The sequence below is a fragment of the Chinchilla lanigera genome, unplaced genomic scaffold (assembly GCF_000276665.1).
Source record: "Chinchilla lanigera isolate Chin_1 unplaced genomic scaffold, ChiLan1.0 scaffold00125, whole genome shotgun sequence".
Classification (NCBI taxonomy): Eukaryota; Metazoa; Chordata; class Mammalia; order Rodentia; family Chinchillidae; genus Chinchilla; species Chinchilla lanigera.
The window spans coordinates 309,287-322,559 of NW_004955526.1; the positions used below are offsets into that span (position 1 = coordinate 309,287).

Below are 13,273 nucleotides of genomic sequence, written 5' to 3' on the forward strand. Positions count from 1 at the left end.
TTCTGTCTAACTCAGCTGCATATAACAAAATGATAGCGTTTCCTGAGACAAACTATTATCCAATTCAGAATCAGATCTGTCTTTGCATTTTTTACTTTTTATATCCTGCAATATCTCCTGTTCTTGTGTAGTCTCTTTCTGAGACAGAAAATTACCTATAGTAACCCTGATAAACAGTCCCAGAGGCCAGAGATACCTATCCATCAACTCTTCTCTGGTCCGCTGAACACTGACTTAACTCCCATTTCCGTAGTCTCAAAGACTCCTTTCGTTTTCAGTTTTCAAGTTCCCATCCATCGCCTCTTCTCAGGTCAGTCAAGTACTGACTTAATTCCCTTAATTCCCTTTCCTAGTCTCGAAGACTTACTTTCATACCCTAGTTTCGAAGACTTATTTTCATATCTTAGTCTCAAAGACTTATTTGCATATCTTAATCTCAAAGACTTACTTTCATACCTTAGTCTCAACTTGCACCCTCAGGTCCCTGTTCCTGGTGCCATTATGTCGGATCACTCATCCAACTCTGTCCAGGGTGAACAGGTACCCCAAACTAGGTGCCCACAGTTGTATAAGAAAAAAGAAAACCAAGGGAGCCAAAATTCTGTGTTCAGTCCTAAAGGCTGCTAAGCCTTTAGGACTGACCCTTGATTTCCATATTCAGTAACCTTTTATTCAGAAAGAACCCCCAGAGGCAGCAGAGGAATCAGAGGACATCAACTGTTTCAGCAAGGAAAATACAACTCAATTATCATAGGAATGCAAGTTGACCTGATAGCCATCATGTTATCTACCTTCCTATAGCTCAGTAAAGCATCTGGTATTGACCCAGGGCTCACAATGCTTATGCTAGACTTCCTCCAGAACCCAACAATCATAGCTTAGTCAGGCTTCAGGCAATACACAAAATAGTAACTAAAGAATGTCCTTCTCCACAATTCGAGAAATGCAAATTAAAACAACACTGAGATTCCACCTCACCCCAGAAAAAATGGCTATCATCAAGAAATCAACCAATGACAAATGCTGGAGAGGCTGTAGGGAAAAAGGAACTCTTCTCCACTGCTTGTGGGAGTATAGATTGGTGAAACTATTGTGCAAATCAGTCTGGAGATTCCTCAGTAAACTAAGATTAGAGATATTCCCCTTCTGGGTATTTTTCCAGAAGAACGGAAAACATCATACCACAGCGATATATGCACATCCATGTTTATAGCAGTGCAATTTGTAATCGCTAAATCTTGGAAACAAATGTCCATCAACTGAGGAATGGACAAAAAAGATGTGATATTTTTATACCATGGAGTATTACTCAGCTATAAAGAAAGATAAATTAGAGGCTTTTATAGGTAAATAGATGCAACTGGAGACCATACTCATAAGTGAAACAATCAGACTCACATGTATAAACATTGCATTACCTCCCTCCTATAAGAACCTTAAAGAGTAAATAAAATCTGAAGGGTGCCATAGATATTGTGAAGGGAAAGAAACTGCTCAAATAGGAAGAAGTAACTGGGATGAAGGAGAGGAGGGGCAAAAGAAAGAAGGAAAAAAGAAAGAAGGAAAAACTAATTCCTATTGGTTTATTAATTTTTCTTAATAAAATTTATGTAATTTAATTTTTCTCACTTGTTTTTGTCAGTTTTGCTGCTGCTTTGTGGGAGTCATAAATAATTTTTTAAATGTTCAGGAGGCATGAAATCATTCTGGGAAGAGAACGCATGCAGCTCTGCTACGACACAGAGTGGCATAGGATCCAATGAGTTGGAGAAGTGGAGTCAGATCAGTGCTGTCGGGGAACACCCAGAAGAAGAAGTGTGATTTGAAAGGAGGCTTGAAGAGGAAAAACACTGTGGTTTTCACACATCTGTCATCACTCAAAGCTCTGACACTTTTTATCTAAGCCATTTCTCAGGTTGTTTGTGGCAAGCAACCTTTAGAGATGAGGAAAGCTCTTCTTGGACTAGCAGATTCTTCTGCTTACTATAACATGATGGCTTCCCAAGCACAGTGTTCTCTCCAGTAGTCCAATCTATCTTATGTGTGTGAGTGACCCTCAGTCTTCCATGTCATCCCCATAGATCATACAGGCAAGGGAAACCAATACAAACATGGTGTTCATGCTATTTGCTCTGCTGTGATTAATAACAGAAGCTTTGTCACTAGCCCCAAATTGTATGTCTTAGCTAGCTTCCACAACACAGTTACGTACTATTACCTTGTCAGTAAAGGTAAATTCACTCCAGATCTGGCATAAAAATCATGAGAGAAAAGAGAATCAGTTGAGTGGAGACATGTGGCTGCTCCTGGTCTGCTTTAAGCTGGTGGAAATGGATATGGTAGAATGGTTAGGAGGCCTGATTAAATCAGAGACCACATATTACAGAACACTGGAAAAATAAGGACAGATAGTAGGATTCAGTGGAGAGAGAAGGTGTATTTAAAGTCTTTGAACAACAGGCAAAATGATATCAGATCTGTTTAGGAAGCCAAGAACCACCTTCAGCACTGGGCAGACAGGAAAACAAAATAAGATACAGTCTTTTGACTTACATGAACATACCAATTTCCTGGCCTCAAAATTCGAGAAAAGAATTTCAACAATAGAAAAAGCCATATATCAAGCTTTAAATAGGAGACAATGGAATAAAATTGAAACCTGTCACCACTGACCAACAATAACTTCACTCTGGTGACTGACTCTGAGAGCAATAATAATTTATTGTTCAACAATAATTTTTTTACCAGTCACTTAAGTTCATATGTTCAGGTTCATTTGCTTGCCACTGACCAAAACATTTATTTTGGTAAAAAGGCTTTATTCAAAGCTAGCTGCAAGGAGGTAGAAGAGCCCATCTGCCTCAAATCACCCTCTCACCTTGTACAGGTGGGCAAGGGTCCTTTATAGTAAGGAACACAGGGCAGGGGAGCACAGAGAGATCATGCAGCTCTTCACACTTGCTTTGTCGCTTTCATCCATCTTCAACTCACTGTCTCCTTCCTCCCAGAAGGGAAGCTGGGCCCTGGGCTTCCTGGTGTCGGCATCTGCATATTCTGTTCATTCATCCAGGCTGAGGAGAGGTGGGAGAGGCTGTCTAGGTCCTAAGCCTGAGGAAAATGCTTGTCTCTGAAGGAAAAAAAAATCCAAGTTCTAAAGCTCCATTTAGTGGTGCGGTTATAGTCTCATTTCTGTTTGACTTAATCAATCTGTGGTAGTCTCACACTTCTAGGCAGGCACTGTGCCACTGAGCTGTATCCCTGGCCTGAATCTCACACTTCTGAATGCTGACTAGTCAGCAATAACTTTAATTTTACGAATTACACTTATATGTTTAAAATTTGACCAATTCACAGTTTGTGCTTCTTTTTTGTTGTTGTTGGTTTTTTTTGGTATCAGGAATCAAACTCAGGACCTTGTGCTTGCCAGGCAGGTGCTTGTGCCACTCAGCTATATCTCCAGCAAAATAGTTTTTTTTTTTTAATTCCTGTTTCATAAATCCACAAATTTTGTGAAATCTACCACTTTCCAAAACTCTACTCAAGATCAGCAGATTTTTTTTCTTATTCACGAAGCCCAGAATTTTTGTGCTTAACTAGGCATCATTTCTGTGGTTCCAGGACAAGGGCCACCCTAGTCTGGAAAGACTGTATCACTTCCTCTGTTAATCAGCATGTTCTTGCCTTCTGCGAATTACCCCTGAGTGTCAAATGGACTGACCCAGTCATCAGTTAACATAGGCATTGTTGGGAATTTGTAAAGTGATCATTCATTTCATGTACAATAAAAGCTAAAGTCTTTATGATGGCCCAAAGGCCTCACATGAGCTCTCCCCTCCACATACTTCTTCACCTCTCTGGCATTTTGGACCACTTTTGTCTCCTGACTTGCAATTCTTGGGACACACTGACTAACACTTCATCCCTTCCAGACTCTGCTCAAAGGTCACTTGTCAGTGAGAGCACCAGCTGTCCTCTCTCCAACACTTCCAGCATTCATTAGCATGTTCTCCTTTTTTTTTTTTCAAGAGTGTACTTCCCTTCTTCACAGCTCCAAGTACTCATGTGTTGACAGTGCTTACCGTAACCTTACTTTCTCACTTCCAGTAGCAGTGCAAGCGCCATGAGTGTCATGAACACAGCACCTTTTTTTGTCAGCTCACTGATGTGCACCAAATGACAAGAACTTGTCCAGGACACAGCAGGCCCTCAAATCCTTGCTAGTTTAAGCAAATGAAACCTCATGAACCCATAGGAAAAAGATACATAACCAAAATGTTAAACAGAGACAAAAGGCTTGAATAGGGATCTCATAGAATATCCAGTTATTAGTAAATATATGGAAAGAGGTCTAAAGCCTTTGATGACTAGGGAAGTGCCAATTAAAATCACAATGAGAGGTATTACCACATTAATACCCTCTGGGCTGACAAAAAGTTAACAGAAATATCAAGGATTGCAGACACAAAAAAAGTGAGAACTCCTATGTTAATTGATAAACCACTATGACAGAAGTTTAGCAATTATCTAACAAACTGGAAGGTGCATGCTTTGTGCAACTATCTATTCCTTGGAACACATGCTGAAAAAACACTTGCACATGTGTGCCACAGTGAATGTTCACTTCATCAGTGCTCACCAGAGCCAGAAACTGGCAATAACCCAAATTAGTAGTGAAATAGATGGCTAATTTGGGATAATTTTCATATGGAGAAATACTGCAGTCAAAAAAAATTGTTCTACACAACATATGGGTGAATCTCTCAAATGAAAGCAAACAAGATCATAAAGCATTCTTAGGGGATAATTTCTTTCTCATAAAGATTAAAAATATGCAAAACTAAACATTAATAATCTGGAAATGCATGCATGGTTTGTAAAACTATAAATCAGAGTAAAGAAAATATCATGTTCCACTTCTAGAAGAGAGAGTTGGAATTGTGCAGAGGTATGTGAGCCAGGGGTTTTGAGTGCTGCTAACATTTCTTTCCTTTTTGTGGTGCTTTCACAGGGGTTTGCCTTGTAATTATTTTTTCAATTGTATATAAATGTTTCCTGTATTCTTCTCTGGGATGGATACCTCACAATTCTTGAAATGACAATGAATTATCTGATCTTACAAACTTTTTCTTTCATTTGGAACTTCTTGATATTTTGTTTCTTGTAGGGAAGCATTTGACAGTATATATCCCTTTCTTAAGCAGGTCTCTCTCACTGGGTAAGAACATGAGATTATCAGTTCCACAGTCTATATTGCCCACTCAAAACATATTTAATAAGTAGGTAATGAAGAGGCAGAGCTAAAAATTAGATTAACCCAAGGCTTAGCTCTCCAGGCAGGCCAGGATTTGACACACAGCATGCACTCATTGGGAGTTCCACCTATTGGTGAGTTCCAAGATATTTTCATCTACAGACATTTGGGTACATTGTTAATTCTATTTTTGGGTGCTGCCCTCAGGACTTGCATCTTTAATCAGTTAATACAGCACTAATATTTCTGGCCATGGCTTTAGATGGAGCAAGGAGACCATGCTCAATTTTAGGTCCTCTAAATGGAATTATCTTGCCAGTACTCAGTACGATGTAGAATCATCTCTTATAACAATATTTTTGTTGTTCAGCAAATATTAGTACCTAATACTATGTCTGAATCTCTTTTAAGGGTAAAATTTCAGGACAGCATAAAGCCAAGAGTGATTCTGAAGAATTATTTGGTAAACCAGCAAATAAATGCACACAGAGTGTAGACGTTCTTCTCAAACTAGCCCACTCTACAACTTGTTTGAGTGTAGGTCCTGAGGATTGGTATGCTGTGCCAAGTAACACTGACTACTTTCCCACCACAAAGCAACTCTGCCTGTGTCTTTGGTCACAGTGTGCTTATTCACAATGATCTTAGCTATCACAGCTGCCAAGTTTCAAAATGAAATGTGATATGCTTGGAGTTAGTGAGAACATCTGTATCACTTCTCCTTGCTCACAAAGGCACACAGCCTAAGAAGGAAAAATTTTCACCCAATAATAAAAACAGTTATGTGGCCATATTTAACCACATATATTCTGTCTCCACCTTCCATGCACCCAGCACAGCCAGGAGATAAGACACTGGTTCAGAAGGCCCAGGAACTGCTAACACCAGGGTTCATGTTTGGGCCCTCCCTGCACATGCCCTGAGCTGCCTGAGGTATTAGATTAGGAGGTCCACAAACTGCTGACACCACAGTTTTGCCTCTGGGCATTTTGTGCCCCCCTATCTCCCAGAGGTCACAGAAACAGGTGGTCTGCAATCACCACCAGTGCAGCCTACATCTGGCTCCTGTGTGCACCCTGAGCTGCCTGGAGCCACTGAATTAGGTGGTCCATGAACTGCTGATCCTGAAGTTCATGTCTAGGCTCTTCCTGTGCCCTGAACTGTCTGGGGACACAGGACCAAGTGGTCCATGATCACGCCAACAGTGCAGCCTGCTTCTGGGTCATATGCATGCCCATATGCATGCCCTGAACTGCCTGGGGACACTGAGCAGGTGATCTGCTATCCGCAGGCATTGTGGTTTGCATCTGGGACCTGGGAGAACTAGGTATACTCCACCAAGCACTGGAAGACGCCAGAGTGAGCAGCCCATCTCGGTGAACACTAAAGTGCAAGTCTGACCACCTGGATAACTAGGGATGCTTGCAACCTTTGCTGAACTGCCAGGGAAGAGGGGGACTAGGCTCTCTGCCTCTCGTATCAAACATGACAAAAGGAAGGATTAAAATGCAATCTCAGAACTCCACCCTATCCAGAACAAGTCCAGGAGACATCAACATAGGAGAACTTCGTAAACACACACCTGAAATGGCTGAAATGATTGCAATGGAAGTAAAAAAAAGAAAAAACTCCATCAGGCCATAGAAGACATCAGATCAGAAATAATACCTCAGGTAAAAAAATGAAATGGCAACAATAATGAAAGAATTGCTCAGCACATCTAAAGAAGACATATATAAAAACATAGATGAGCATAAGAAACTGATGGAAACGTTAAATGAAAAATAGAGGAGTGCACTAGAATGAATGAAACAGATTCAAAGAGATATCCAGGAAATCAAAACTTCCACTGAAAGTTGGCAAAACTGCTTGAATGAAGCCAAAGATAGGATTTCAGTTCTTGAAGACAGCAGGGCAGCTAACAATTATGAAAGGAAGGATCTCTTAAAATTAACAAGGAACCAGGAAAAATAAATTCAACAGGTGCAAGACAAGACAAAGAGAAATAATGTAGGACTAATAGGAGTCAACAAACAACAGGAGGCAAAACAAATGACATAAAGAGAATTTTTGCAGAAATAATAGCAGAAAATTTCCCAAACATGGAAAAAGATTCTGACATACAGGTAAGTAGGGCTTAGAGAACTCCAACTAGTCATAACCAAAAAAAACTATACCCAGACATAATAATCAAGATCCCACATACACAGGAAAAAAAAAAAAAAAAAAAAAAAGGATATTAAAAGCTGCTAGAGAAAAGAAACAGATCACTTATAAGGAAAGCCCATCAGAATCACAGCAGATTTCTCAACACAAACCATCAAGTCAAGAAGAGCATGGAATGAAGTACTTCAGGTCTTGAAAGAAAACAACTTGCAACCCAGACCGATGTAGCCTGCAAAACTATCCTTCAAATTTAATGGAGAAATAAAATATTTCGACAACAAAGAACAACTGAAGAACTTCATGAATGCCAAACCAACCTTATAAAGAGTACTAAAAGATATTCTAGACAGAGGAAAAAATTACCACAATTTCAAGAACAACCATAGAAAGGAACCCTCAAGCAGAGTAAGCATTTAAAGAGAGAGAAAAAGTAGGAAACCAACAGTAAGTAAATAACATGACAAAGATAACCCAACACATATCAGTATAACCATAAATGTAAATGGCCTTAATTCACCAGTCAAAAGAAACACACTGGCAGAGTGGATTAAGAAACAAAATCCAACAATATGATGTATACAGGAACAGCCACAACCACAAATATTCTCAGCCATGTAATTTCTGACAAAGGGGCCAAACAAGTTAAATGGAATAAAGATAGTCCCTTCAATAAATGGTGCTGGCACTTGCTGAAGACTGAAAATAGATCTAAGGCTATCACCATGTACCAAACTCAAGTCAAAATAGATCACAGATCTCAATATTAAAACAGAAACACTAAATCTATTGGAAAAGAAACTAGGTAAAAATCTTGATGACATAGGGGTAGGCAGAGTTCATGAACAAAAACCAAACTGCAAGGGAAATACTTCAAAGAATCAATAACTGGGATATCATCTTACTGAAAAGTTTTTGCACATCTAAAGAAATCACTAGCAGAGTAAAAAGAAAACCCACAAATTGGGAAAAAATTTTAGCTGACTGTCCCTCAGACAAAGGGCTTCTATCTGGAACATATAAAGAATTAAAAAACATCAGTCCTCCAAAATTCAAAGACCCAGTCCAGAAATGGGCAGCTGAGATGAATATACACTTCTCAGACAAAGAAATACAAATGGCAAATAAATACAAGAGAAAATGCTCAACATCATTAGTCATTCAAGAAATGCAAATTAAAACAACACAGAGATTTCATCTCACCCCAGTAAAAATGGCTAGCCTTAAGAAATCAACCAATAACAAATGCTGGTGAAGCTGTGGAGAAATAGGAACTCTTTTCCACTGCTGGTGGGAATGCAGACTGGTGAAACCATTGTGGAAATCAATTTGGAGTTTCCTCAGCAAACTAAGGCTGGTGGTCCTATTCAACCCAGCTATTCCCCTGCTGGGTATTTTTCCAGAAGAACTGAAAACATCATACCATGGTGATATATGTGTACCCATGTTTATAGCAGAGCAATTTGTGGAATAAATCATGGAAGCAATCCAAATGTCCGTCCACTGAGGAATGGAAAAAAAAGTTGTGATATTTGTATATAATGGAATATTACTCAGCAATAAAGAAAGATAAACTCAAGGCTTTTATAGGTAAGTGGTCACAACTGGAGACCATTCATAAGTGAAGTAAATTAGACCTGCATGTGTAAACAACGTATTGTCTCACTAGTGTAAGAACCTGAAAAAGTGAATAAAATTAGGAGATGATAGACATTGTGAAATGAAAGGAAAATGCTCAAAAGTAAAGAACAACTGGGATAAGGGAAAAGAGAAAAGAAAGAAGGGGAAAATTATGTTTATATGTATATACAAGATAGCTAACACAGTTGTACTACTGACTTTTATCACTTTATTGAAAGGAACAGTTAATGATCAATTATTTGACCAATCTTATGTGTCTATATTTGTTTTGAGTAACCACTTTGAAATCAATATATAATACAACAATGATTGTTAATTTCCTATCACCTTGTCTGAATTTCAGTATTGCTTGTATTGTTCTTGTGTTATTTTGTAAATGTATGTATTTGTTTAAAAAAAAAAAAAACACGTTAGAGAGGAACAATATGCTAGCTTTAGTTTTGTCTTAGTGCACCATGTGATCTCAGTCTAGTAATGTAACCTCTCTACCTTTGGATTTCTGACTCCTAAACTTGGAGTGGTATGTTTCAAGGGCAGCATACAAACTCATGAAAATGAAGTCAAATATGCAAAAGTGCTTTCTTGACTATAAATCTCTATACTAGCATAAGGGCTCCTTTTAATCTTTTCTAATTACATAGTTAATATTTATTATTCATTGCCCCAAATACAAAGATCAAAAGAGCATATGATTTTGAAAAAAAGATCCACACCCCAAGATTAGACTCCAGAAGTGACGTTTAGAAATGTGGTGCTCCTCTTTATACACTTCACAAATGTGCATATGTAGGTGTGTGTAGGTCTGTGTGTGTTGACAAAAAAGGGATCATATCCTACTGAATTCTGCTCAGTGACTTTTTAACAATATAAATAGTTATATACTGACATGGAGCTGTTCATGGAATATTTTATTTATATTTTATACAAAATGTTATACAACATTTTGTTACCAATTTTCTCCCTCTGGGCTCTAGTTCTGAAGACAGAGGAGAATGAAGCTGACAGGGTGGCAGTGGAGAATGAACCCGGCATGGTTGGTTAGAAAAAAAAATTCTTACTGGTCAAGAGGGGATCCCAGGGAAGGTGCTGAGGAAGCACCTAAGCCTAGGGGCTTATTTGTAACTTCTGGCATGTGAAAGGGACAGTTGTCACTGGCAGGTGTCAGCAGGTACTGTTTTTGAACTTGATGGGTACATGCAAACTAGGATATGTAGTTGCTACCACGGTTAGTTTTTCTGTCATCAGCTGATTTTATTAGTTGTTATTTGTGTTCCCATTTAGCCTCTGTCCACTGTGCTCCAATTTCCTGAATCTTATCTCTATTTAAAGGCCTTTGTCTTTAGCTCACTCAGGCACTTGCAGTTCATCCATTTCTTACCAGGTCTCAACTTATAGTATGATAATATTTTTCCAAATACAGACCTCTGGGAAACATATATTGCAAAGAAACGAGGTACTTTTAGTTTTCATTTCACAGTTTTCTATAATAATTTTTAAAATTTTAAGCATATGTATTTTCACAATAACTACTAAAGACTGCAGGAAGGGGTGGGCCATAAACCAACAAAGAGAATATGATACTATGATGATGTATGTATTACTAGTAGGTCAGAAAAAAGACTCTGAAAGCCAACCATATACAAAAATACTGGAAGTTGAAATTAAAAAGGCACAAGTGACAATAGACAGGATGTGATTTTTCAAAACAATTCTTTTAGGGAATGGAAAAAACTGATTGTGCAGTTTCTTCTGCCATTTTTCTTGTTAAATATAACTCTCAACAACAGGATATTCAGCCCTGCCAACGAGTTCCTTTTAATGGCCCCATGCAAAAAAGGGGAAGAGAAGCAGGCACATATGTCTGCCAAGAGAGGAAGAAAGTTAAACAGGATCTGTGCTCAGTTGTGTTACAGTTTCAAGCTTAGGTGTCTCATTTTTAAAAGTGCAGAAAGCAATCTTACTCTGAGGAATGGGCAGGAATGACAAGCCAAAAGAAGACAAGTGCTCCCGAAAAGCCCTGGCACTATCAGGTGACAGAATTCTATCTATAGGCAGCACTGCCCTGATTCCTCACACCCTTTCCACCTGAAAATCCTGTCATGTCCGTGTACAGAATTCACTTTCCCATGAGATCATCGCCAACCCAAGTCAAGTTTGCTCCCACCTATTAACATTATGGTGGCCTCCCACTTAGTCTCACTAGCTCCACTTTGGCTGTTTCCTGCCATTCCATTTATCCTTAAAAAAAAAAAAGGATCCCTCAAAATCTACAGGATGAAAACAAAGCTCTCCACGTGGTTTTAAGGCACTGTATTAGCTATCCTGCCCTCTATCCAGCACCCTCTAATGGCCAGTCTTGCTAAGATTATTCTCATTTCAGAGCCTTGTTCTGCTTCCGACTCCACACATTTCAGTTTCGCATGACTTCTATACTCTATTGAAGCTGCATCTGGATTGAATGAGGGGGGTCCACAATACTATTCTTTCAGAATATTTTAAATTTACCACGGCATTAAAATGCTTCCTCCAATCTTACAAACTAAAATCAAAAGTTACTCTCTATGACTTTCCTAAACTACTTCTCAATTTTTGTATTTAAAAAACTGTAACTTCCTTTTCATGATTAATTTTTGTATAACAACCATATTAGACCCATAAAATGTAATATTTGAATGGTTATAGCAAACTTGACTGGGAGTCCGATATATTTTCCATTATGACACAGAGTGGGCTAGATTGGTAATTTTTACGTTCTTAATCAACTGTGGTTGCCAAGAATGTGAACTTTAAATTAACATCAGATCTTCTCCAAGAGAGGTCTAAAGTTCAATTGTTCTTTTACTGTTTTGATATTAAAGTCTTTTATTTGAAAGTAGCATTATAAAGACTGAAGCTTTGTTATTTGAGAAGGATGCCATAATAGGGATAGAAGACTTCTGGTCCAGTTTGTCACTTTGCAGGCATCATTTTTGTTTGGGTTTGTTTGTTAAATAATATAATAAAGAAGTTAAGCTTTATATCTGTTTCACAAATGGAATCCCACAATTTAGATGAAAAGCAGTCTTACTACCCATTTTTTCAAATGAAGCATTATTTAAAAGAACTTTTTTTCCTATTTGTGTAGTCATAACTCTGGAGCACTACTGATTCCAGAGGAATCTACAAAGTCAAGGACAGGAATCACAGCATCTCCTTCAACAGATCTGATGCTGTTATTCTTCTCTTTTCTATTCACATACTTGTGCAAAATGCTGTAGTACTGGTCATTAGAATTGAAAGTGTACAGTGACGAAATTTGCTGCCAGTCTTTAATGCTGAGTGCTGTACTCCTTTGGATGGGTGCATTCGAAGAAATACTTAATATTCTCATTTGCCAATTCAGTTGCGTGCTCTGTGGCTTGACTTTTAAGGATCTGCTGCTCCTTTTCCAAGTAGATTTTCCAGAATTTCAGCTGCTGGTGACAGACATCGGGTGACAATTGTACAAATCGGAAGGAAAATAATAACCACAGCCATCAGGACACAGCACCTTAAGAAAACACAACAAAAAGGCAATGTGATCATTTCCTAAAATAAGAGCTTTAAAGATCCTCTAGTAAACTTTAAACTACTCATCGTTATGAGGAAAAATAAGCAACACTTTAATATCTAATCTCTTTAAGAGTGCGGGGTCGTTCCCGCAGGGCAACCGCTCGCGTGGAGTCAGCCGGAGCCTGACTCAAGCGCCCAGAGAGCAGTCTGCCACCCAGACAGGAACCGGCGCAACTCGGCGGAGGGACGCACTCCTCGGAACCTCCGAGCTGCACTGCACGCTCCGGAGCTGCGGCTGGGGGCTCAGGCGGCCGGGCCAGTCCAGCTGTAACAGTACCCCGCTTTCTCCCCAGGACCCCAGTGCTCGCTGCGGAGAGGTCACAGCCACAAACGACGCGCCCGGCGCTCCCCACCCTTCGCAAACGGTGCCAGACTCGGTGCGGCTCCCGCTTTCTTTTCTCTCGTCTTATTTAAATACATGCCTCCCGCCTCACTGGAAACAGGGGCCGTTCCCGTTCCCCCCAGGCGTCCCCTGTCCGGAGCAAAGCTGCGGACTCCCGCGCGACCTCAGCGCGCACTCCCGGCCCACGCCCTACTGCGCCTGCGCCCTGAGCTCCGTCCCCCAGGTCCCGCGCCTCGGGCCTCGCCGTCTGGCCTCAGGGCCCTCGCGGCAGCTGCTCTACGCAT

At 39.7% G+C, this 13,273-nt stretch overlaps 1 protein-coding gene across 1 annotated transcript; it reads right to left on the reverse strand.

Annotated features, from left to right (window-relative positions):
* Window positions 1–10,633: 10,633 nt before the first annotated feature.
* On the reverse strand, window positions 10,634–12,699 carry Fam26f (family with sequence similarity 26, member F). Its single transcript, XM_005415313.2, is given in 3 exon segments — window positions 10,634–12,372; window positions 12,374–12,511; window positions 12,513–12,699. Coding segments are annotated over 3 exon segments (438 nt in total). The 5' UTR covers window positions 12,620–12,699; the 3' UTR covers window positions 10,634–12,179.
* Window positions 12,700–13,273: the final 574 nt, after the last annotated feature.